The sequence below is a fragment of the Sceloporus occidentalis genome, unplaced genomic scaffold, assembly GCF_023333645.1.
Source record: "Sceloporus occidentalis isolate IW3139 unplaced genomic scaffold, rSceOcc1.0.p SCAF_10, whole genome shotgun sequence".
In the NCBI taxonomy this organism is placed as follows: domain Eukaryota; kingdom Metazoa; phylum Chordata; class Lepidosauria; order Squamata; family Phrynosomatidae; genus Sceloporus; species Sceloporus occidentalis.
Genome location: NW_028316990.1, coordinates 1,591,036 through 1,618,106, shown reverse-complemented (window position 1 = coordinate 1,618,106; position 27,071 = coordinate 1,591,036). Strand labels below are relative to the sequence as shown.

Here is a 27,071-nt window from a genome sequence, read left to right as displayed (position 1 = left end):
TCCAGGACGACTGAGAAAGAGGAAGAACTGGCACGCACCTATTCCTCCTCTTCCCCACCCTCTGCGTGTCACAAAAATGGCTTCACATGCCGTCTTTGGCACACATGCCATAGGTTCGCCAACACAGGTTTAAGGAGTGCTTAAGTGCATGGATAAGCAGTACAGAAATGTGCTTGCTATTGCAATAGTGCTGTTGCTATAAATCTTGGCCACACTCCGATGTTGTTCAGCTACATGCATCCTGGCTTTCGCTTGGGAAATGTTGGAAGGTATAGGTTGCTGCCCTGTGGGTTCTTTCTCTCATGGGAGTTTCTTGGCTAGATTTGTTCAGAGGGGGGTTGCCATTGCCTTCCTCTGAGGCTGAGAGAGTGTGGCAGTGTGGATCTCCTTTGTGGTTGTGGTTGTTGTGTGCCTTCGAATCATCTCTGATTTACGCAAAGCTATCATGGGATTTTCTTGGCCAGATTTGTTCAAAAGGGGTTGCCATTGCCTTCCCCTGAGGAGGCTGAGAGAGTGTGACTTGACCAAGGTCTCCCAGTGGGTTTCATGGCCAAGAAGAGAATCCAACCCTGGTCTCCAGAGTCATCAGACTTTATCACACCAGGAAATAAGGGGGGAAATTGGGGGTTTAAACAGTGATTATCCTGTGAAAATCATGCAATCGGAATTAAGATTTTCACACATAGCATGATTAAAGAGTCATCATCCTGGGAATAACCAGGCAATAAACAGCAAGAAATCATTCACAGGGTTTCCTTTGTTGCTGTTTATTGCCTGGTTATTCCCAGTATAATGGCATTTTAATCATGATGTCTTGTGAAAATCATAATTGTGATTGTGTGATTTTCAGTTTAATCACTGTTTAAACCCCCAATTTTCCCCATGTGATAAAGACCCTCAAACCACTACTGCACACTGGCTGTCTTAAACTCAATAAGGATTGCTAATATGAAGTCTTTGAATAGGAAAGAGCATCCTGTTGTAGCAGCACCTTGGAGCCACTAGGGTGCGCCAGTCTACTGATCACAATGCAAGCGAGGTGGCCGCTCTTTCTCATAGCTTCCTTGTTCTCTCTGGTTCTCCCCCTCACCCTCATAGAGCTAGACATTGTAGAGTGACACGCAAAAATGTGGTCCGGTCGATTTTGACATCGCATATTCCAATTCTTTTGGAAGTAGACCTCTGGTTTGGCAGAAAAGGAAGATGGTTGAATGAACTGAATCTGCTAAATGCTCTCTGATCATAGGAGACCTCATTCACACTACATAATAAACCGGTTTTCAAACTGGTGTAAACCGGTTTAAAGGGCCCTTGTTCACGCTGGCGCCGAATTGGCGCTTGTTCACAGCAGCGTGGTTTGGGGGGCAACGCTAAAGCCAGTTAAACCAGTTAAACTAGGGACAGACATATACACTCATCCCTTCATATTTGCATCTTTGATATTTGCAGGTTTGATTATTCACAGATTTAATATGTTCTCTCTAGGCATATCTAAGTCCTCCAGTGCAACTCTATGGTCAACTTTAACTAAAGGTTGCATGAAAGGCCTAGAGATTCCTAGAGTGGATGCTCTACTAGGCTTTGGTAGCTCCTCCAATGCAATTCTATGGTCAGTGTCTGTCGGATGTTGACCACAGAGTTTCACCGGAGGACCTAGAGATTCCTAGAGAGGTGTCCTCTCCGGTAAAAACATGGTGTTTATGTTATTTATGGTTTTTCCATATTCACGGGGGTCTTGTGCCCCTAACCCTAGCGAAAAGGGAGGGAGAAGTGTATATGCCACTGATACGCGAGAATGTTAATTCACATTACAAACCCTTTGTGTATGAAAATGAAGTTGCAGGTCCAGTTTTAACTATGGCCATTAGCGTACAAAAACAAAGGAAACTGGTCTTTGCGCATGGAGATGAAGTGGCAGACCCAGTTTTGCAATGGCACTAGCCTGTGGTGAGCAGAAGGGATGAATCTAGGGCAGCCCTATGAGGATGGGGTCAGATAGTGTCGTGTGTTGTGTGTCCGGAAACCATTGTCTTTGTTCGACCCATTGCTGAAGGAGTGTAGTTTGTGGATGAATTCTAGTTCTGCCCGTTCTCTTTCCAGTCTACCTTTGCAGTTCTTTTGCTCAAGGACTGCTGTTCTGAGGTCTGAGATTGAAGGCCCAGGGTCAAGAGAATGGAATGTTCTGCCACCGGTTTCTGTGTATCCCCATTCCTCCAATGGGATCTATATGCCATACTGTGTCAGCAATGCCCTTCAGCACTCTGCATTGGGCAAACAGGCCAGTCCCTGCACCAGAGCATAAATGGACATAAAGCAGACACTAGGAATACAAATACACACACATACATATATGTGTGTGTGTGTGTGTGTGTGTGTGTGTTCTATATGAAGTGAAACCATATATATGTATATCACATACACACATATCTACCTATCTATGTTTTTTTCTGAAGACCATATATATATATATATACACACACACACACACATATCTATCTGTCTATATGTGTGTGTGTGTGTGTGTGTGTATATATATATATATATATATATAAATGTTCCTTCATCTGAAGTGAAACTATATATATGTATATCACATACAGTCATATCTATCTATCTATCTTTGTTTTTTTATCTGAAGTAAGACCATATGTGTGTGTATATATATATATATATATACATACACACATATCTGTCTGTCTGTATGTGTATGTGTGTGTGTGTGTATATATATATATATATGTTCTTTCATCTGAAGTGAAACCATATTGTGTGTGTGTGTGTGTGTTTATATATACATATATGTTTGTGTGCGTATCTAAATATATATAAATGTGTCTGTCTGTAAATATAAACGTTCTTTCATCTGAAGTGAAACCATATATATATATATATATATATATATATACACACACACACACACACACACAAATGTATATATAAATATTTTTATATGTGTGTGTATCTAAATATATATAAATGTGTGTTCTTTCATCTGAAGTGAGACCATATATATATATATATACACACACACATATACACAAACACATATATTTATATATAAATGTGTATATATGTTTGTGTGTGTTTGTGCTATAAATAAATGTTCTTTTATCTAAAGCGAAACCCGGAAGCTCCCTCCTCCGCCAGTGCGCTGGGTGACTCTATACTTTTCAAGAAGGCAAGCTCTGTGTGCCTTGCTCTCGCTCTTTCTTTGCGTCTCTTCTCGAGCCTTGGCTCTCGCGAGACTTGGGAGGCGGAGGGGGCTGCTTTTGCTGCTGCTGCTGCTGGGTCTGGACCGGGAGAGCGATGGGCAAGAAGCACAAGAAGCATAAAGGGGAGAAGTACCCGTATGAAGGTAGGCCCCTCCCTTCTGGAGCGGGAGGAGGAGGAGGTTTGGGGTGCCTCTGGGGGCTGTTGGGGTTCTCTCCCGGGGAGGGACCCTCAGGGGAGACTGGGGCTCCTCCTGGAGAGCGAAGATGGAGGAGCCAGACCTAGGATCCTGGAGTTGGAAGAGACCCCTAGAAGGGCCCTGATCCAGTCCAACCCCCTTCTTCTGCCATGCAGGAACTCTCAATCAAAGCATCCCTGACAGATGTCCCTCCAGCCTCTGCTTAAAGACGACCTCCAAGGAGGGAGACTCCACCACTCTCCAGTGAAGCATATTCCACTGTCAAACAGCCCTTACTTCTTCCTAATGTCGAGGTGGAATCTCTTTTCCTGTAGCTTGCATCCATTATTCCAGGTCTTATTCTCTGGAGCAGCAGAAAACAAGCTCACTGCATCCTCAGTGTGGCATCCCTTCAAGTATTTAAACTTAAATCATATCACCTCTTAACTTTCTCTTCTCCAGCAGAGGAGCCTCGAGGAGCAAGCGTGTGTCCACCCTCCTCCAACAGTGCGATGCGGCAGCTAACAAGGCCAATGCGATTCTAGGCTGGATCAATAGAAGTGTAGTGTCTGGATCAAGGGAAGTAATAGTGCCACTGTGTTCTGCTTTGGTCAGGCCTCACCTGGAATATTGTGTCCAGTTCTGGGCACCACAATTCAAAAAGGATGTTGAGAAGCTGGAGCCATGTGTCCAAAGGAGGGCGACTAAAATGGTGAAAGGTCTGGAAACCATGAAGCCCTATGAGGAAGGACTTAGGGAGCTGGGGATGTTTAGCCTGGAGAAAAGAAGGTTAAGAAGTGATATGATAGCCCTGATAAATATTCAGAGGGATGTCATATTGAGGAAGAAGCAAGCTTGTTTTCTGCTGCTCCAGAGAACAGGACTCGGAGCAATGGATGCAAGCTAAAGGAAAAGAGATTCCACCTCAACATTAGGAGGAACTTCCTGACAGTAAGGGCTGTTTGACAGTGAAATACACTTCTTCAATGGAGTTTAGTGGAGTCTCCCTCCTTGGAGGTCTTTAAACAGAGGCTGGATGGCCATTTGTGGTATGCTTTGATTGAGAGTTCCTGCATGGCAGAATGGGGTTGGACTGGATGGCCCTTTTTGGGGTCTCTTCCAACTCTAGGATTCCTCCGCTACCTGACCTTCTCTCCTGGAGAAAACCTGGCAGAAGAGCACTCTTGAAGACATTTCACATCCTCCTGAGGCACCCAAAATCCTTTGGCCCCCAAACCGCATGTAGTGCAGGCCTGACCCAATGATCCCCAAACTGTGCCCTTTAAAGAGATTTTGGACTTCAGTTCCCAGAAACCTCAGCCATGTTGGCCAATAGTCTGGGAATCTGGGAGCTGAAGTTTAAAATCCCTTAAAGAAGACAGTTAAAGAAGGGCCACTGGGATAAAGCAAAGGAAGATGGTGCCAAATAACTGTTTGTGCTCACCGTAAAGGCTGGATGGATGAGATAACAGAGGCGGGTCAGTACTTCCAGATTACAGATTACTATCTTGCCTTTCATTAAGGGATGGTTCCTTTTTAAATCTCAAAGTACAGTACTTACATTGACCGGAGTATATATTATATACAGTAGACAGAGCTAAGCTTCTGCTTTTGACTGCCATGGCTGCGTTTTATGACTTGACTGAGTACAAACTGCATTTGTACTTTGAATCCAAGTTTGCAGCTATCGAAGAAAAGGGGGGATTGAAAAGAGGAGAGAGAAACTGGGACATTTTTAAAAGCAGATTAAAAAGTGGGATGATAATTAATATTGGAGGGTATGAGGGTCTGTCACAAATAGTATCTCTCCTGTTCCATAGCTTTGTGATTCCAGACCTGACAGTAGAAAAGATACTTGGGGAACTTGCTTCTGATTTCCAGCAAAATTGCACGCTGGATAGAGACGAAGCTGAGGTTTTTCTGTGGTCTTTATAGGCCCCATACAGACAAGCCAAAATAAAGCTGCTTCGGGCCACTTTGGAGGTATGCTGTTTAAATGCTGCATGCATCCTAAGAGTCCGGAAGCTGCGCCAAAGCTTTGCTCCAGTCCTTAAGACTAAATTGTGGCTTTGGCATGGTTTCCGGACTCTTAGGACACATGCAACATTTAAACAGCAAACCTCCAAAGTGACCCAAAGCAGCATTATTTTGGCCTGTCTGTATGGAGCCATAGGCCCGTTACAGACCGCCCAAAAGGGGCAGTCTTGGGCCGCTGCCGGTTGCAGCGCGGGGAAGCCGCTGCAGCCAAACCGCGCGACTCCCCTGCGCTGTAAAAAAGGAGCGCGATCCAGCAACCCGGAAGAGACGCCGCAAATGCCAAAGTGCGCATTTGTGACGTCTCTTCCGGGTTTGGACGTCCGGACGCACAGCGTCCGTTACGTCAAGATGGCCACGCCCATCTGTATAGGGCGCCGCCATCTTGACGTACGAAATACGCGCGAGGGGCAAGGCGCATCCAGAAGCGCCGCCCCTCGCGCGTATTCACAGCGCAATGACGGCGCCGCTTAGGCCCGTCTGTAACGCGCCATAGTTTCCAATGGGGATCCAAATTATTTTGTTCTTGTTGTTATTTGCTGCCAAGTTAGTTTTGACGCATGCAACCTGTGAATGGAAGACCTCCTAGTCATCATCACCAGCCCTTGCAAACAGGGCTGTGCATGTAATGCAGTCTTTTCTCCTGCTGCCTTCCACTCCATTGGCACCCTTTCCGTTGAAGCGTGTCATCTCATGATGTGTCCAAAATACGACGGCCTCAGCTTAGACATTTTGGGTTGTCGCGAGAATTCAGGTTTGATTTGATCCTGGACTCATCTGTTTGCACCCAAAGCAAAAAAGGTGTTTTAAATTAATCCATTAATAATAATTTGGGTCCAAGTCAGAGTTTTATTGCTCGGCCTTAATATCCTTTCTTGTTCTCAGAGAACTTGGGGCCGTTGAGGGCAGAGGTGACTGAGCAGCATAATATGAACTTTTGTTTATACAATAAACATGCAAACTGAGGCTGTATCTAGACCCTCAAGGCGTTTTTTCCTCTTAAAACCCATGCCGAGTGTAGAGAGCCAGCATCATGTAGTGGTCTGAGCACTGGACTACAAATTCTGGAGGCCAGGGTTCGAATCTCCACTCAGACTTTGGAAACGCGCTGGGTGATCTTGGACAAGTCACACTCTCTCAGCCTCAGAGGACAGTAAAGGCAAATCCCCTCTGGAGACTTCCTGGACTGCCATTTTGCTGGCCTCTTGAAAAGGGTGAAATGCCAGCCCTACAAGTCCGGAGAAGTTTAAAACAAATTTGGGTGCCTTACCTCAATCATCATCATCATCATCATTTATTTATTTATTTATACTGCCCTTTCCACCAAAAGGAGGGATATCAAACATTTAGGTAAGGAGTACTCCGAGGTGGTTTTGCCAGTTTCTTCTTATGTCAGGTGAATTCAACACAGAAACATGCCTCAATAAACCTTTGGGTTTTTAAGCTCTTTGGGACAGGGATGTGCCCCATTACTCTTTTTTCTTTAAGTGTAGGGAGACAGTGGCCCCAAAGAGACAGGCCAAAATAAAGCTGCTTCAAGTCACTTTGGAGGTATGCTGTTTAAATGATGCTTGTGTACTAATAGTCCAGAAGCCACACCAAAGCCACAATCCATTCCTAAGGACTGGAGCACAGCTTTGGCGCAACCTCCGGACTCCTAGTACGCATGCATCATTTAAACAGCATACCTCGAAGCAGCTTTATTTTGGCCTCTCTGTATGAGGCCAGTGCTAGAGGTAGTCATAATACATAATGATCTTAAAGTCTGTTTAAAGTTCAGTAGAAGAACATAGATTTTAATATCATGAGTTATAAGGAAAGAGGAATACTTCTTTCTAGTCATCAACTGACTCCATTAAAATCTGAGCTATCTTCTGACTTTGACCTGTGTTTTCCTTATGGTCCAGAACACACTGAGGAAATAATCCAGTTTGAGACCTCTTTAACTGCCTTGGCTCAGTGCCAGGGAATCCTGGGAACTGTAGCTTTCTGACAGAGAGGAGGTTGACTGTCTCCCAAAACTACAGTTCCCAGAATTCCCGAGCATTGAACCAGGGCAGTTAAAGTGGTTTCAAATTGGTTTAGTTCTGCATTGTGTTTTGGACCTATCTGTTATTTACCTATGTAATTTAATGTTAATAACATTTAAAATGGCACAGGGGACAATTGACTTTCCAGACACTGTTGGACTGCAATCATTCCAATAGCGCCCAGAGCATAGTTATTCCATGTTACTTCTAAAGATGAACTAGGTTTCATGTATTTTTTTTCCAAGAATATGTAGAAAAACCCTTAAAGCTTGTCTTAAAAGTGGGAGGAAATGAAGTTGCAGAACTTTCCACTCAGACCACGATACATGATCCATCCCTATATGACGATAAAAGCGAACATGAGAAACACAAAGACAAAAAAAGGAAAAAGAGGAAAAAAGCAGAAAAGCAAGCCCCTGGAGAAGAAAAGGAAAAAAGGAAGAGAAAAGGAAAGGTATATTTTCATGACAGTTACTCAATTTGCTTTTAAATGTAACATTACTTTCTTGTATACAATGACCATCAGGATGATCCTTGATTGTCAAGAAAAGACCAAGATGTAATACAGGAGGCTGAGTGAGGAATTGGCAAAACTCAGGCAGAGGAAGCTTGCAAAAATAATAAGATCCAGGAATCCATTCAGGTCAATCTAGCACAAAGCCCAGAACTAGAATACCTCCTTTGCTTGCAGAAAATCCCAGCAGGGGCTGAGGAAAACAGCATGTTCATTTACATATGTAGAAGATGGAGCAAGCTTGTTTTCTGCTGCTCCAGAGATTAGAACATGAACCAATGGGTTCAAATTACAAGAAAAGAGATTCTACCTAAACATTAGGAGGAACTCTTACTATCAGCTGTTTGACAACTCTTTATGGATTGCATCAGAGAGTGATGGGCTCTTGAACTTTGGAGTTCTTTAAACAGAAGTTAGATGGGCATCTTTCAGGTTTTTAGTTGCTTTTGCTGTGTATTCTTGCCTAGACTAGTTGAACCTTGTGGTCCTTTCCAACTTCCAGCATCTGTAGGGCCAGCTATAAGCCAGATAATACTTGGTTAGATGGAGAAATAGTTTTGACTTGGTATAAAACGGCCTCTTATGTTGCTGTGGATCCACGCCTTTTGTTAAATATCATGAATAATGTCCAGGATTAGTGCATCTTCCAGTAGATGGAGACAACACATAAAAAATAGTTCCCAAAAATTCTGCATAGATGCTTAACATTCTCATAATTAAATGCCACTTCAGTAAGAAAGTTACAGCCAGAAACATGCAACCATTCCTATGGACATTTTGCAGAACAACATTGCTTATTGTTTATGTCCTTAGGAGGATAAAAAGAAACGGGATAGGGACCGCGGTGAAAGTGAAGGAGAAAGAGACCTGAAATCTCAGACTCCTGTAAGACTGGAAATGTCACTGGAAAAACCACTGGCAAGCAGTTTAGCAAAACAAGAAGGTAAAAAAAAAGTCTTGTTTTGTTTTTAAATGTGTTATATGCTTTGTTTTGCTTTCTTATTAAAATGTACAGTCGGCCCTTCTTATACACGGATTTTTTATACACGTATTTAAGCATACACGGTTTGAAAATGTTACAAAAAAGTATAAATTTACTTTGATTTTCCATTTTTTATAAGGGACACCATTTTGCTATGTCATTATATGTAATGGGACTTGAGCATACACGGATTTTGTTATACACGGGAGATCTTGGAACCAAACCCCAGCATATAACAAGGATCCACTGTATGATGTTAGTGGATTGAGGGCATTGTTGTTGTGGTATATGGATGGTATATAGATCCTGAAAATAAATTTGAGGGGGAAATCACCAACAGGATTCCAGACATTAAGTATACCATAATGTTAGACCGCTGTTCCCAGAAGCTCCAGCCAACGTGGCCATTGCTAAGGGATTCTGGGAGTTCAGTAACATCTGGGGATTCAGTTTCAGGGATCACTGCATGTAGAGCTTCCATGCAGAGCAGCTGTGGCTGGGGTTCAGTATGTGAGCTCACTTGCTACCTTTTCTAGCTCAGTCAAAGAAGAGGAAAACATAAATTCTGGAGCAGATTAGAGCAAAAGCTCTGAACGTTCTTGCTGAGGAACAGACATGACTGTTGGGTGGGGGGACTTCCTCCTCCCAAAGGAAAGAAGGGAGTTCTTGCTACTTTGTATGATCCCAAACTTTGGACCAAATAAGAGGACCAGGCATCTTAAGAAACTGTCTTCCACAGTTGAAAACATAGGCGGGTTACAGACCGCCCGTTTGGGGCGGCTTGCACCCGCCCCTTTCCCCGGTGTATCGGGGCCTCAGCTGCCAGAACAGCAGCCTCCGAGGCCCGATCCACCGCTTTTCAGGCCGCGGGGAAGCAGCAAAAGGCCGCTTCCCCTCGACCTGGAAAGGGGTGTCTTTGGGGCTTCAAGCCCCAAGGACATCCCACGGCAGCCATGTAAAGGCTGCACCCAGCGACACAAATGGCAAAAGGAGCTCCATTTCGGAGCTCCTTCTGCAGCTGGGGAAAGGGCGCACTATGCGCCTGGCATGGTGTGACGACATCACGTCTGCACCGCCCCGTATAGAGGTGGCGCGCTCATGACGCCGTAATGGCGGCGCCGTCTACATAGGGCGCCACCATTTTGCACGGACTGGGTCCATACTAGGGTTAGGGGTGTCCGGAAGGGACACCCCTTCCTAACCCTATTACGGACCCAGTCCGTACTTTAAGGCCCGTGTGTAACGGGCCAAAGTTTAAGATCAACATCATGTTCTTGGTGAAGACTATGTGCTTGTTGAAGAACTATGTGGAACTGCAGCACTGTTGTGTGATTCAGGAGCTCTTGGATGTTTGATTTCTTTGGTCCTTTTTGTTGCTTCATTTATTTCTAATGCCGTCTTTTTGTCTTAGAAGTGGAACAAACACCACTTCAAGAAGCCTTGAACCAGCTTGTCAGACAACTGCAGAGGTATGTTCTGAGCATTTGTGGTACTGCTAGTAGGAAATTCTAAACATTCAATACTAGAATAACATAAATTGCCATCTTTCTTGGTTGGATCTTTCTTTATAAGTGCATTGTGCTAGTTTGCTCTGCCAAGCTAATGCATACAGCTATGTGCTTGAGTTGATGATTATAGGTGGTCCCTGTATTACCTTCATTTGATAATCACTTTTTAAAATTAGAAAGCTACTGATAATGAGGCTGTGTTTCATAAACAAACTACAATGAAGTAGTCATGGAATGTTTTACAGTCAGCCCTCTGTATCCACAGATTTTTTTATCCATATATTCAACCATCCATGGCTTAAAAATACTCAAAAATAATATAAATTCTAAAAGCAAATCTTGATTTTGCTATTCTATATAAGAGACACCATTTCACTGTGCCACTGAATTTAATGGGACTTGAGAATCCATGGATTTTGGTATCCACGGTGGGTCCTGGAACCAAACAGCAGCAAGTACCAAGGGCCCACTGTATAGATTTTATGGGATCTCAAGTGAATGTAGCTTTTTGTGGTCTAGTATTATCTTGTTTTTGAGGGATTAAATTTCCTAATTGGAGGCATTTGTCAGAACTATTCTAAAGTGAACTGTTGAAGCCTTCTAAATCATTATTCATCTAACTGACTAGAGGATATACAAAGCTTTGCGATAATTACAGCAAAAGATTATTCTTTGAAGAAGTTGTGTAATTGAAAAGTGTATGTCAGGATGAGTGTGGAAGAGGACAGAAGGCACTGGTTGAAACAGACATTCATTTTGACAAGCCTAATTGTTGTTTAAGCACTTAGTCAGAAGTCATTGCCAGTATTCCCAGTCTGTCAGTACAACATGGTTTGGTAGGAACGGTTTATATAGACTTGGATGCCTTTTCCTGTGCATATCCATACTTAGAATATCATCTTACATAATCATTTGGCCTGGATGGACTGGATGAATTGATGTCTGCCATTTTGTTTTAGCTTGTCCTTGGTGTGACTTGGGCTACTGGTGTTTGAAGGTCCTTGCTCTACATAATATATATATTAACACTCTTTGTGGTTTAGGAGATGCTATCAGTTTTATAAGGGGTCCCTCATTTGAAGGTGAAAATACTATTTTGCAACCATTCAGTGGCCTCATACAATGAGCTTCCTTGCCATTGATATTATAATGTGCCTTTGAGTATGAAGGGGAAGCAGAAAAATGTGATAGCTGTGGTTTGATTTATAACTATCAAACACATTTTAACAATAACATCCTAGCAAAAGCTGGGGCTTGGAGCAGAGGGGGGAGGGATGCTTCCAGGCAGTATCTCTTCAACTTTAAAGAAATGCAAGATTGGATTAGGGCAAAAACTATCTCTTGTTTCAGCTCAGTTTTCTGGTTCCTTTTAAGTTGGAGTCTTCTCTCCTATTTAATACTAAACTCTGTCTGTTCTTTGTTATAGAAATGAAACATAAAGGACTCTTCTTTTCATTTCTTAACAGAAAGGATCCAAATGCTTTCTTTTCATTTCCTGTGACTGACTTTATTGCTCCCGGCTACTCCATGATCATTAAACGCCCAATGGATTTTAGTACCATGAAAGAGAAGATCAAGAACAATGGCTACCAGTCCATAGAAGAACTAAAGGTGCTTTTAATTTATATTTCAACTGCAGAGAGGGGATTAAACACTGACACTTGCTGGTACTAGCAATTGCATTGTACATTTTTAAAAAATATATATTTTATTCATCTTGGGCCTGAACTTTCATAGTTTATGAACACACAGAATCAAAAATGGGCACATCTGGCTTTATGAGTTTTCCATTCAGTTTCTTTAAAGAACGCCTTTGAGTGTCTTCAGTAGACACTTTTTAATGTTAACTTGTAAGGTGTTCAAAAGAAAATGTGCATGTGCACACATACATGTGTGCCAAGCGGGGAAAGGATGAACAGCCAAAACATATTTTAATAGTACTTGATGTTCTGAAAAAACTATAGATTTGGAAAAGCATGTTCATAAGGAAAGAAAAGACAATCTGGTTATTAGTTTGCCAGGGTAACAGATAATGGTAATAATTTAGTGACTCTTCACCAGTGTGTTAGTGGGCTTATGTAGCTGCCACATAGACATTCAAAAATGCAATGCAAATCACAAAAAACATGCAATGATGTTTAGGGTTTTTTTGTTTGAGAATAGAATTTAGGGTAAAACCTTAGCATTTAGTGGGATATAAAATGTCTGCATCTCTTGCATTTCCATTACATTGTTGCTGTGTGCTTTCAAGTCATTTCTGACTTAGGCAACACTGAGGTGAACCTGTCATGGGGTTATCTTGGCAAAATTTGTTCAGAGGAGAGGTTGACTTTGCCTTCCTCAGAGTCTGAGAGAGTGTGACTTCCCCAAGGTCACTCAGTGGGTTTCCATGACTTAGCAGGGATTTGAACCCTGGTCTCCAGACTCATAGTCCAGGGCTCAAACTACTACACCACACTAGCTTTCTTGCACTTGTTTACTTCTAGAATAAAATATAGTGGGCCCCTGGTATTTTGGGGTTTGTTTCCAGGAGCATCTGTGGATAAAAATTCCAAAGACACACAAGTCCCATTAAATACAATGATGTTGTTAAATGTTGTGTTTTATATAAAATGGCAAAATTGAGGTTTGCTATTGCGAATTTATAGATTTTAAAAAATATTTTCAGGCTGTGGATGGGTTGAATCCATGGATACGGAGGGGCTGACTATAGTGCATTATTGCAACAAATACTGTGTATGTTCTTGGTTTTGCTTTGTTTTTAACCAAGCGTAGAAGTGCACAAAATTCAGCTTGTCTCTTTGCCGTCTTTTACCACTACTTATTACATTCCAGTCTCAACCCCACCCCACCTCAGAGCTTTCTATTTGTATGTTTTAAAGAAAAACATAAGACCTGTACGCTTCCTTTATTACTGTTTTCAACCTGACAAAAACAACCCTGTGATCTCCTGGGAGAACTGTCTGTGATGAGTATTCCCTTTATCGGGGCATTAATACCAAAGTGTAAGAAGTCAGATGTCTGTCATCAACATCTTTGGCCTCAGATCAAATCTGTCATCTCTAAAACATGTCAGCTGCTGGCCTAGTGCTTTGCAAGGTAATGCCTAAGGAAAAGGGTACTAAATCCCACACGGAGGTTTGGTCTGTCACTCTGAACAGCTTAGAGGCAGCTCAGAAAGTAAAGGCATGGTGCTTCTTTCTCCATTATGCTTTCTCTTCACCTGTCCTTCTGTTACATCTACCATTGTAAGACATATTGTAGTTAGAGGTGGAAGGTGAGGGTTTTGAAATGTTCTGTGCATTCTCTCTACACACCCACACTCACTCAAAACTCTGCTTTTGAGCTCTTAAAAATGCCAGGCAGTGTCTCTGGGTTGGAATGTGGCATTTCTGTTTAGAAACTAGAGATGAACTGAGTAAGAAACTGGAGATGAACATTTTCAAGACTAATGTTTCTGAAACACTGTGGTGCTTCTTTTATTCTGGTCAAGGAGAAAAATAAATGGCACTTGTTTTTCTAAATGCTAGCTGCTTCGACACAGTTAAAATTTCTAGATCTTGTTCATGTGAAGGGGAAAAGATATCTAAGCAAACATTCCATGAAGTCACCAATCATATATCTTTTTTTTTCTGGATACAGGACAACTTCAGACTGATGTGTACTAATGCTATGGTCTATAACAAACCAGAGACCATTTATTATAAGGCTGCAAAAAAACTTTTGCATTCAGGAATGAAAATACTCAGCCAGGTAATTATATTAAAGAGTAAAATGCTTTAGAGGAGTTGTGGCTTGGAGAACGTGTGGAATTTTACTGTCAGGTCATATTTTTTGTCTTTAATATTGGGGGGAAAAAGAGGGGTGGGCTTTTTTATGTCTTCCTTTTTTATTATTGTCAATGTTAAGATACTGTCCTGATCCAGTATAATTTGATAAGTAATTGGATGGTATGCAAGAAGTATGAATTCTTTACCTCCTTGATCATAAAAGTGATCTTTCCTCCAACAATCATTAAGGCTTCAGTCATAAACTAAATAGTACATCCAGCTGAACTCAGTTTACCTGCATCTGAATGGATTTCCTTACAATTGTGCCTTAACATTAGTTTTATGATACTTTTCAAGTACAAAATTTAACTGTTACTTTGAAGCGAAGAATGTAACTCTTGCAAATTGGCACAAGGGTTTAAGGCAGCCTTGTTGCTGCTCTCACTACTCTTCTTCCAGAAACTCTCCATGCAATTCTTATACACTTACTCCATCTGTCTCCCTCTCCCTCCCTTTCCTTCTCTCTTTCTCTCTGGAAGAGTTTGGAGGAGTTGTTTTGGGAAGCTAAGGAGCTATACAGACACGGCACAGAGTCTGCACACTGGACACCATGACTCCACTCTCATCGTGTCATGACACTGCGCGCCCTTCTAGATGCCATGTGGTATTATGGTGCAGCCCTGGTGCTGCATCTAGATGATGCAGCACCGAAAGGGCATCAGAAATCTGTGCCACCGCGGCTATGATGCCCTTTAGAGGGCATAAAAAGGAGCCAATTTTTGCAGCTCCTTTTTGTGCTCTCCAGAGGTGGTTGCTGCGGCACCAATCCAGCCACTAGATGCCGTCCATCTGTACAGCCCCTAAGCTCCAAAGTAGACTGCAGTGGCTGGCCATGTTGGGTGGAGAATTCTGGGAGTTGTAGTCCAGAATGTCCACTCTGATTAGGCAGCTTTTCAATTGTAGAGGGAAAACGTAAGTGAAAAAAAATTGGAATTACTGTTTTGTTTCTTTAGGAAAGAATTCAGAGCTTGAAACAAAGTATTGACTTCATGGCAGACCTTCAAAAAACTCGGAAGCAGAAAGATAAATCAGGTCTGCAGTCTGCTGGAGAAGATGAGGATCGTCTTGGAAAAGAAACAGGCTCAATGGAGACGGATCTCCGAGCCTTTAAAACTCCCATCAAAGAACACAAAAAGTGATTACTCTGCAAGGGCTAAGTATTTCTTTCATTTCTGTGAAGCAGAAGCAGGTAATGACTGGTAGCAGTTTACCTAGATAGCTGTAAGAGGTGATTCAATGAATTTGTGTGGGAGAATGTATCAACAACTACTATTCATAATGGTTACATTAAACCTGCATGTACAGAAACATTTACTGGGAGCAACAAAAGTCTTTGCTGGAGAGGTTTCTAGCCCCACAGGGTTCAACCATGTTGGGACTAAGCCAAAAATTGAAGTTGCCAGACTTCCTACCAAATGAAAAAAATCAGGTGTGGAGACAGTGGGAGTATGCAGTGTTGGTTGGCACTTCCCAAACGTTCATGTGGTGCTTTCAGGAAGCGGTAATCATTGCTTTACTCTATTGTCCTTTTTTCTCTGAAGAGGGATGTCCAATGGGTTGATTATTTTGTCAGTTTGTTTTGCGTATCTTTACTGTGTAGTCCCAACTTTGGAAGTGGGGATATGGCAAGGATTGCTGTGCATCTCCTGGATGCTTGGTGTGCATTTGTAGCTTCAGAGTTGGAAAGAAGGCTGTCTGTTTGCCAGGCTTAGCATAGCACTGCTCTTGCCATAGCAGATGTAGCAAGTGTATTGGATAAAGCCTGGATGTATAGTAGGGCACTTAAGCCAGCAGGAAGCTGAACTAGGTAGACCTGTGGTCTCATCTGGCAGTGTTCTTGTGTTAAAATAGCTTTAAACTCTATTGTTTTTGAAATTAGTGGCATTTTTTGCTAGTACTGCAAGCAGCTAACATAATAGAAGACATAATATTAAGTGCCATAGAGTAGTGCTGTTCAAAGTGGTAGTCTCTGAACCAGTGCCAGTCCCTGAGGCATTGTCTGCCAGTCACTGGTGAGTTTTCAGGACAGAATAAAACAATTGTTTCCAATGGGCACAATATGATGCCAGTCCCTGGCATACTGGTAAAAAATTAATTACCAGTCCACCACACAGAATAGTCTGAGGAATGCTCCCATAGAGAATGCAGTTGCACTTGTTTCCTACTGGTGGACTTCCATAAACCATTTGAAAGGCCATTGAGTATACAGTGTTGAACTAGACAGACCTTTGGTCTAATGTGTCTCTCTCTGGCTAAATTTGCAGATAGAAGATGATGACATGCACACTGAAAGAGGTAGATTACTGGCAGATGATGTTCACTTCACTATCAAATGTGCATTATTCCTCTTTTAAACTAAGGAGAACATGTTATTGAACTGCACATATTAAAGGACAGCACATTTTTGATTTAGTGGAACTTGGTTTTATTTGATAACCTTATATACTAGGCTGAGCATAGTAACGCATCTGGTTTTTTTTTCTGTTTTAATATTTTATTTTAATTTTTTAGGAAAGAAAAAGATCTTCTTGAAGAAAAAATAAGGACCAATAATTTAGAGAAGGAACAAGAACTGATTGAACGTATCATTAAAGAATCAGGAGGAAAATTAACAAGACGGCCTGCTAATGGTCAGGTAAATAGAAGGATATGTATGACTGAGAAACCTTCAAGTTGAACACATTTGAGTCCCCTTGGAAGTGATGGCTTAATATTGTTAAAAATCTAAATCAAGTCTCATAATAGCCATTAATTGAAATGATGAGCAAAAGAGCCTGCTAAATTATGTATGGCTCTCTGTCGTACTAGCTTTTCAGGCTGGGCACAAGAGACATGTTTTAATGGCTTGATCTTTTATTTCAGTGTGAATTTGAACGAAGAAAACCTGATGGCACAACCACCCTGGGACTTCTTAATCCAGCAGAAAATAACACAGGGGGTAATGCTTGGAATGACTAATTTTAACCATCTTTTCTGTTAGTGGTGTATATTACCAGTGGATTTTCTGCACTTAGCAGAGATACTGAAAAAGCCTCTGGGGACTGTACAACGCTCATCATGAGTTTTCCTTACAATTCCCATGGTCCATACGTCTGTTTCCAATTTGTGTTTGAACGTAATGTGTTTCTGATTGAAAAATTAGCCCACTCAAGTGCAAAACAGTGTCTTTGATTGCAGTAGCTTAAGGGAATAGTGACCCAAAATCTTGGAACATTCTAGTCTAGTTTTTTATTACTGTCTTGCTGAAACATGGAAGACTTGTTCATATATAGGAAAGATCAGTTAAGTGAAGCCCTCCAGATATCTGCATTGTCCAGCATTCGTTGCCATTATCTGTACTTGCAAAGACTGATAGAAGTTGCAGTTCAGCGTCATCTGGATGGCCACTGTTCCCCATCCTGATAGAACAAGAAGATCCAGGATAAATGATTTTCTGGTAGGATTAAGAGGGGTAATGCTTGTCAAGTTCCAGGGGTCCAGGACTAAATTCCACCCACACCAATTAACTGTGGATTGTGTGCATCCAAGGCTGAAGCCAAAAGAGGCTAAAAGGCCACTTCTGGTTGCCAAAAAATCTTCTGACAGGAAGGCCCAGGGGGCAACCTGTGCGTCACTTTAATGGAAAACTCTGCATTCTTGGGGCTTCCTGGAACACAGCTCTTTTTAAGTGAAAAAATTTAGCAGTGGGGGAATTGGGTAGGGTCAGGTATAATGTTGGGTGTGGGCTGTGTGCAGCTTAAAAACACCATGTTGCCCATGCTTTTCTAGAGAATTTTTTCCTGTTATAATGGAAGATGCTAAGCCAGATGAACTGATTTACAATCTAGTTGTCCATTTACTTGAATAAGACAAGGAAAGTTTGGCGGGGCCCTCAGTATGGCTTGCGGATGCAGCTATTTCTCCTGAAGATCCAGCCTTTGTGCTTTGGACCACTATTTTTAAGAGAAGTTCAAATATTATGACAATGAACAGATTTAAAAACCCTAATGACTGTGAACTATTAGCCATACAAACAGTTTAACTTCATGGTTCTATGAAGTATTGGAATACGCACACACACACACACACACACACACACATATATATATATACACACACACACACACACACACACTAATTATTTAAACAGCATTTAAATCAGGGAAAATGTAAATAGATAAACATCTTTGTTTTGTGGTTGCTGATTCCTGGGGGGACATTCTTAGTGTGTTTTAATAGTGTTTTGTTGAATCAGAGACTAGTTGGTTTTTAAGAAAATATTTGTCAGGAATTATTCTCACAAAGATTTGAGAAAAAAGCCTTGCAGATATCCAAGGGAGATTTTATATATGTTGAAACCAATACATTGAGGTTTTGTTTTGTTTTTAATTTTCACTTATGTAACTTTTTCTTGTTCACGTGTCTTTCTTGAAATATAGATCTTGGTCATAATTCTGTGAAGCTTGGCGTGACAGCTGGAAGACTTCAGTCGGGTGTGAATACATTACAAGGTTTCAAAGAGGACAAAAGGAACAAAGTAACTCCAGGTAAGATCTGCTGCTACCCTCTGCTTAAAAACATCTTCATTTCTTAGAGGAAAGAAATGGGTCGCCATAAGTCAGAAATAATATAATAATAATTGTTTTATTTATATACCGCTATTCCAAAGATCATAGCGGTGAACAGCAAGTAAGCTAATTAAGCAAGTAAGCTAATTTGCCCCCAACAGTCTGGGTACTCATTTTAGCGACCTCGGAAGGATGCAAGCCTGAGTCGAGCTTGGGCCCTTTTGCTGGTCTTGAACTCGCAACCTTGTGGTTTTGAGTGAATGGCTGCAGTACAGGCATTTAACCTCTGCGCCACCAGGGCTCCATGACTTGCAGGCAAACAACAACAACAAAGCAGAAACAAATATTACTAAAAGGATAACATTTCATGAGTTGACAGTTGTTAAAATGAATGGTCTGTTAGCCAAATATATATTGGATTTTTATTTGGTTTTTTAACATATGTAACAGTTGTAGTGAAGTGCTTAAATTACTATGCTGACTGGTTTACTTTTATCCACAGCATTCTCTCATAGCTGATACTCTTACCTGAAACAAGAGATACATTTCATGAATGACAGAACTTCACATAACCTAATTCATATAAGAATTGAAACAAATGACTTGAGGCTTTTAAGATATCTACACAATGGCAGAGAAATGTTTTCATTTAAATGCTGGGGTATTGCATGCAACCATGCTCCTGTTTAACTAATTTGGATTAGCAGAAGCAACATTTCCTTCAGCTTGGGCCATGTGTTCTGGTTAAATCTGGGTTAAAAAACTTAATAGAAACATCACTATTAACTACTCAGTAGCTGTTGCATTTAGCTCTGGTATGGTATGAAATTAACAACTGAGAAATGTGAAATGTTCAAAGCAAAAGTGGATAGAATCAGGTGCAAGTGATTATGTTCCAGTGGAGGGTCACAAGCAATGCATTTGCACTGTGCAAAATTTGCACAAATCAAGTCAGATGGAGAGTGAAATAGAACAATAGCGATGCTAAGCACACCCTTGTCACTGTCACCAAACCTGAAGTTCCACCCTCTCAACTGACAGAATACTGTAATTGTGAAACCAGTATCTTATTTATTAAACAAGACCCAGAATGTATTTTCTGTCTTCCATGAGAACAAATGCAATTGGAAGAGGAGCCATTTCCTGGCACCAGTAGAACTGGCTTCTAAGAGACAGAAAGGGGCTTCTTTACTCTGCCCAGAAAAGCAGAAGAGCTTCAAAGCAATTGGAGGTCTAAATAAAGAGGCAGTACCTCTTCTTCCAATGAGTAGTAAAGATCTATGAATTAAAAAAATCTGTTTCTAAAAGCTTTCAGTGTCAGTACTCATGCATATTGTATAGCCCAGTTCGTTTGAGGATATTCATCCCTGTCTTCCTCTTTTTCATTAGTGATGTACTTGAACTATGGCCCCTTTAGCTCTTATGCACCAGCATATGATTCCACATTTGCAAATATCAGCAAGGATGATTCAGATTTGATCTACTCCACCTATGGAGAAGATTCTAATCCAGGAGGTTTTAAGTAAGTATTGAACAAATGAACAAGATTGCCTTTGGTTTAGAGACTGATTGCTCACCTAAAGTGAAAGCTACATTCACATTTTGGAAAACAGTACTTTCCTGTTACTAGCATAGCAATATTAAAGGAGAAAACACTTGGGTTTTTCTATGCATTTTTAAATTAATGGCTATTGAGAATGGTTGCATTCATAAGATTTCACCCAAGTGCAGACTTTAATATCATATTGAAACAACATGAAATCCAAAGATTTAAACTAGTCTGTATGTGTTTAGACTTGTTAAATGTTAGCTAAGTTTATCCAGGGTACATTGTGGATTTTTGTTTGTTTTGTTTTTGACAAGAATTCTAAAAGTAGGCTTGGATGCCCTACTCAATACTTCTTTCTTACAGACCTCATCCCATTCTTTTCCCCATCACCTTCCTCTGATGACATGTAAGAAGAGGGTGGGACAAGGATGGTTATGTAGGACACAGATGAACTGGGAGTGCCCTAATTTAATATAGAGCAGCCTTCTCCAGCCTGATTCCCTCCAGTTGATTTGGACTACAGCCTCAGCCATCATGGTCAGTGGTGAGCAATGAATGAGAGCTGTAGTCCTCTGAAAGGAACACAGGTTTGGAAAGACTGGCATAAAACATAAATGAAAAGCAGATACAAAGAATAAAGCTGAATGCTCCTGGCACTAAAGTACTGGGTTAAGAGTTGATGACACAGTTTAATCAGCTGACCAAATCCAATGGTTTTTTCCTGAGGTCTGAGTCACCACCTGGTTGCCTGGAGGGCCAAAAGCAGCCAAGTAACCTGTGAAAAGCAAGCCTGTTGTCTCTCTTCTTCCCCCCCCCCCCCTTGCTAGCCATTAGATGGTTTATTGTAAATCAGTTGGCATGTAATTTTGTTCCTTTGATCTTTAGCATTAATGAGTTTTTGGCAAAGTCTCAGGAGTACCCATATGTAATGGCTGACAGCTTGCTGGATGTCTTGACTCAAGGAGGGCATTCACGTTCACTCAGAGAATTAGAGATGGTGAGACTGTTTTCCTTTGTTCATTACTGTTTTGTTAGGCATCTGAAAACCCACGTGTTCCCCCAGGAGGTCACTGCACAGCCTTGGGCATACAATCATAATAGCCTTGCTTTTTTGCAGTAAATGATTATATAATGCACAGTAGGATATGAAAAACCATCAAGGGATTAATGTTTTTGAACTATCATAAGGTATATATTGGGGAAAGTAGGGCCACACTTAAAAGTGATATTTTTGCACCTTTTACACAGAAACTTTCTATAGTTAATTGACTTTAATTGGTTCTAGCTACTTTAACTATTGAAGAATCCAATAATAAGCACCATTTTCTCTAGAGTAGGAAGAAACCTTACCTTCTCTTTACAGAGAGACAGAGGGAGCAGCCTTCGCCATCTCCCTTAAATACTCTGGCAGAAACTATACCCTCCCAGGATGTTATAGTATCTTAGCCTGTCACTTCAGGGGAAAACTTCAGAAATATGAAAAATTATGTACATTTTATATTTAAAATAAACCCTAGGCTGGTTTCTGCTGGAACTCCAGGTGAAGCTTTCACTGAGAGATTTATTTCCTGCAGTGAGGATTAATTAACTCACTGGATATTCTGTGTTTTTCATATAAACTGAGGCTGCAATCTAGTTCACATGCTACTCAAATCCCACTGAGGACTGAGAGAAGCTGGATTTTTACTTGAGGTGATATGGGAACCGCAAAATTGTTATATTTTTCTGCACCATTTAGGCACTATGGAAAGCCCACACTGACAGGGAAGATTTGAGCAACCTAAGGCCTTAATATTGACTTTCTTGAATTATATGAAGGATTAATTTTTTTTATTTTGATATATCGTAACCTTTTTCATTCGTTTTCCAGTTACAGCCAGCAGAAGAAACTGAAAGCCCACGTGCAAGGGCTGATACGTCCAAGGACGTAGAGGTAATATACATGTAAAATGTATTGAATTTTTAGACAATGCAAGGGTTAGAAGCCAAACTGTAACAATGATGTGTTTCACTAGGCCATACGTACCAAATCTTACATACATATAAAAGGAACAGTTACCTTCCTGATATACAGCATTAGAAATTAACAGGTAGCTCTTTTAACCTTCCCATTGTGGGGCAGGAAAAAAAATCAGTTTGTAATAAAAACAAGTTGTCTTCTTCAACAATATACCAGTCAGTTGTTCTGAATGATATGGTGTTAGTGCTGGTGTTCATCTTTACATGAATGTTGTAGGCCTGAGGGCAGGGAATCACCAGTTCAACAATTCTTAAGCTGCTCTGGCTGAAGAGCAGGGTATAAACGCTCTAAATAAATGATAGATAAATAAATGTTGCATTTGTTCAGAGAAAAAAACTTGCTTTAGTAAAAACAAGGGGAGCAGGGATGAACTTCTGTAAGGTGGACCAATTATTGGGCCATATTCAGATTTTACTTGCATTAACAAGCATTTCTGAGTGCAAACATGTCAACAGTTTGTATTGTAAAATGAACTAAACAACTGTTTAGTAAGTGAAGACTTCATACTCTCAAAGATCATACTGTATTGCAGGATATGGGCACAACCACTCCTGTGAGAAATAGGAAGCAGGAGACTCCTGAGCGTTCCAGTTCATAGCACAAGGAGTGGGGTGGGATTCTGGAGTATGGTCTTTAAGCTCTCCCTTGTTGTTGTCAGCATGTGCTAAGGGTCATAGTCCAAACATTAGACCAGGTTACGTAACATGGGGATATTTGCTTAGTTTTAGATATCTACACGCTAAATATATATTTTATTTATTTAATGTATATCCTGCCTTTCTTCCAAAATAGGACTCTCTCAAAAGCAGGGTTTGGCAATTCTAGTAGGTCCAGGAATCAATTTTCTGTCCCTGGGACTCTCCAGGGCACATGGACTGACAAAGACATTAAAAGGGGGTAGGAATGGTAAAACAGAAGTCAACTTCTCCTTTTGAAAACCACCTTTTAAAAAGTATTACACTCTACAGACTGTGTGTAACAGTAATCTGTTTGAAAGGTGAATTGCCAATCCTGGAGGCTTCCAGGAGGCAGTTTACTCTTTTTTTACCAGAAAAATTGTGATCCTGGAAGAGTTGTTGGGAGCTGCAGAAACAGGCTTGATGGCCACATGCATTTCCAGAGCCTTATTTTGCTCACCCTATATCGACTGCAGTGCTTTAAGATATCTATAATATTTGTATTTCCCTTAATCAGAAAGAAAAGAGTTGCCAGCAATTCCCTGCTTGATTTTGTTATTTTATACATATTACTCTTGCTCATTTTTGAGAGCATGCATTTGCTGCCATCTACAGATTGTGGAAGCTGATCCTGCCAAGTTTGACTCCTCTCTCAGTAAAGAGAGACTTACAGCCCTGAGAGCAGTAACCAATTTTGGGATGCCTGTGGAGGAGTTTGACTCAGAAGGTGAGTTAACAGTGCAGCTGTTAATTTGGACAGTTTTTAGTATGCTCCATCCAAGCTAACATCTTCCTGCAACTTTATTTTATTTAACAGAAGCTGAAATCTTCCAGCGAAAACTTGATGAAACCACAAAATTGCTTAGGGACCTTCAGGATGCTCAGAATGAACGTCTGAGTACAAAACCGCCTCCTAATATGATTTGCCTCTTGGGCCCATCTTATAAGGAGATGCATTTGGGTAAGTATGGTTCCAATGGTACACAAAGACTGCATTCCTATATCTGCTTACCATGGAGTAAACTACATTAATCTCCATGCACCTTGCTTCTGAGCAGATATATAGAGACTGTGCTGTAAATCTTTTAAAGTTTGGGCGGGGGGACAGCAAAGCAATTCTGTATGTTCATCTCTTCTTAAGAAGTATGCTAGCCGTGTTTTTTTTTTAAATCAGTGCTTTGTAATATGACTATAGTCCTTTGAAAAATTGGTTGTGTGTATTTATTTAAAGCATTTTGACTGAGAAGATATGACAAACTATTGCTGGTCATTGATCCTAACAATTAAAGCAAAATGAATAAGGGGATGAGGAAGAAAAAGCAAGTGGGTTTCAGCTGGATTTCTTCCTATGCCATTACCCTCCACTGGTGATGGACACAGGTGATGGTGGCGTCTTCAATAAGTGAGCAGAGGAACTGGGGTAACCATACCCTCTGAATATGGTTGGATTGTCTTGTATTATAGCCATATGTTCATGCTGCATGGGCAATTTACACAGAGTTCAGATAAGCAAAGTTATAGAATTACTTCAGTGTATTATTGCAACCTTTTCAGCTGAGAGAGTGACCAGTAATCTAAAAGAGCTTGCGCAACAAGTGGCTCCAGGTGATATTGTGAGCACATACGGAATCCGTAAAGCAATGGGGATTTCCATCCCTTCATCAGACAACACAGACAGCTTTGTTGACTTAACAGAAGGTGAGTAAGCTCACTGAATTTCAGTAGGTGCCCTTGTTTGTTTGTCCAGATGAACAGCTTGCAACTAGGAATTATTCCCATAGCTTGGCATCTAAATCTACTTTAACAGATGAAACTTAAACATGGTAATTGCTCATTATAATAATAAAACAATTTCAGATTCTGAGTTTAGTGCCTCCATGTGTTTGCTGTTCCTCAAAGGAGGACTGCTCATTCATTCTGATGTATTTTTCCAGTTGTGAAACTAGGAGATTTAATGTAGGTTATGCAGCATTTAGCATCTATGCAGTTGAGTACCCTTAATTGTACAACAGTCAGTTAGCTCGCTACTTGTCAAGTCAAAAGTGAGAGGATCATGTGTGTGCTTGCAGAATGATTGGGCTGCACCAGGGGGTAGCACTTAGGCAGCCTGTGAGAAAGCACAACTACGTATGTAAAGATTTTACAACAGGCTGTTGCCCCAACAGGATTCTCAACAAAGGCTGCAATTCTTGCTGAGATCCTGCATTGAAAGCTGTATGTCTGGCCCCTATGTATGCTACCCTCTAAAAACTCACCTTGTAAACAATACACACACACCCTGCAAACATAGCCATTACCGTTTCATTGAGTTGAATCCACATTGCAGAAATAATCCAGTTTGACCCCACTTTAACTGCTTTGGCTCAGTACTATGGAATTCTGAGAACTGCAGTTTGTTGTGGCACCACCAAAGGAAGGCTAAACGTTTCACAAAACTGACAAAAATCCCAGAATTCCAGAGCACTGAGCCATGGAAATTATTATTTTTGCTGTGTGGATGCATCCATTGAAGGGCAAGGGGATCAGCAGAGACATGTCCCCCTATTTTCCTGGAGCTGGACACACTACAAAAAGCCTTGCAAGGTTCTTGCAGAAAGCTTGCTCAAAAGAAAGGGGGGGGGGGGGTTTAGTCACTTCATTGTCAGCAACAGCCAAAAAAGTAGGTTACAACAGCATTGCATTGGATTTATGTTATCATAACTTGCTACTAGGATTGTTGTGTACACCTTCAAGTTATTTCTGACTTAGGGTGACTTTAAGGCAAATCTATCATGGAGATTTATTCAGAGAGGGGTTGCCTTTGCCTTCCTCTGAGGCTGAGAGAATGTGACTTGCCCAAGATCACCCAAGGGATTTTCATATCCATGTTGGGATTCAAACTCTGGTCTCCAGAATCATAGTCCAATGCTCAAACCAGTACACGACACTTCCTCTTGCTAACGCCCCATGCTAACTCTCATTTAACTAAGCCTGGCTTACTTGTGAATATACTGATAAATGTTTGCATTGTGAATTTATGACATTCTTCTATATTTACACATTTTCTTAGCTATAACAAATGAAGTAATGCATTTTAAAAACTTTTTTTCCCCCTCAGATGTGGCAGAATCTCCAAAAGCTACCATTCTCATTGAGAATGAATGTGAACCAGTTGCTACATAATGCTACTCATCGTTTTAAGGGTGGGTTTTTGTTTTGATTTATATTTGCCCCAATTAATGCATGCTTGGGCATTTTTTGTATATTTAACATGTTAGGAGTGTCTGTAGAATTTTTCAATTCTTAATAAAATCTTTAAAATGAGACTTAGTGTTGTTTTAACGTAATAATACAACACAGAGATCTTTGAGCAGTGAATTGCTTGTGTGAGGCAGTAAAGGCAGGGCTGTGCTAGTCTTCCACAGCACCGTTTACATACTGGAGTGAAATGGTCTTAAGCGGAGAGACTAGTAAGCTTTATTTGGGATAAGCTTTTGTGAACTACAATCCATTAAAATATGCATCAAATAAAAGTTGTTAATTTTTTAAAGTTCCACTAGATTCTTGATGCATGTTCAGCCCCCAGAAATCATTGCAAGCTTCTGGAATAAGCATGGTTCTAAAATGTACTTGGCTCCTTCATGTACGGCTTAAGAGCAATGCTTCCCTCTCATTCCTGGAAGGTAAGGCAGGGTTTGTGAACACAGTCCCATTCTACCCTTCAAATGAAGAACACCAGGATGAACCTAAAATAAATCAACTTCCCACATCTTAAAATTCACATAAGTCATATCTTTATATTATGTGTTGCCATCATTGTCTAGGGCGTGTTAAGATTGACTTTAATGATGGCAGGTTCATTAATTTTAAAAAAGTCATATTTTAAAGTTAATCTATAATTAATATGCCAGAAATGGCAGATGCTTCAGTTTCAAAGTGAACTAATATTTCACCCATTCCACTGGAAACCAAGGTGGGTAGTGATATCCCTAGGCTTGGGTGAACAGCAACTT

The 27,071-nt window shown here is 40.9% G+C and overlaps 1 protein-coding gene across 2 annotated transcripts; it reads left to right on the top strand.

Moving 5' to 3' along the window:
* Positions 1 to 3,253: 3,253 nt before the first annotated feature.
* On the top strand, positions 3,254 to 26,591 carry BRD7 (bromodomain containing 7). Of its 2 annotated transcripts, XM_089539996.1 has the most exons (17): positions 3,254 to 3,355; positions 7,698 to 7,906; positions 8,780 to 8,909; positions 10,360 to 10,417; positions 11,923 to 12,067; positions 14,099 to 14,209; positions 15,240 to 15,421; positions 16,798 to 16,921; positions 17,149 to 17,224; positions 18,705 to 18,812; positions 20,223 to 20,355; positions 21,268 to 21,379; positions 22,253 to 22,315; positions 23,695 to 23,806; positions 23,897 to 24,040; positions 24,634 to 24,777; positions 26,177 to 26,591. In XM_089539996.1, exons 1-17 carry the CDS (start codon positions 3,307 to 3,309, stop codon positions 26,239 to 26,241), a joined length of 1,965 nt encoding a protein of 654 aa, XP_089396122.1. In that variant the 5' UTR covers positions 3,254 to 3,306; the 3' UTR covers positions 26,242 to 26,591. The 2 variants fall into 2 exon arrangements, with proteins under 2 accessions (XP_089396122.1, XP_089396123.1); XM_089539997.1 differs by lacking the exons at positions 24,634 to 24,777; positions 26,177 to 26,591 and adding an exon at positions 24,827 to 24,913.
* The last annotated feature ends 480 nt before the right edge of the window (positions 26,592 to 27,071 follow it).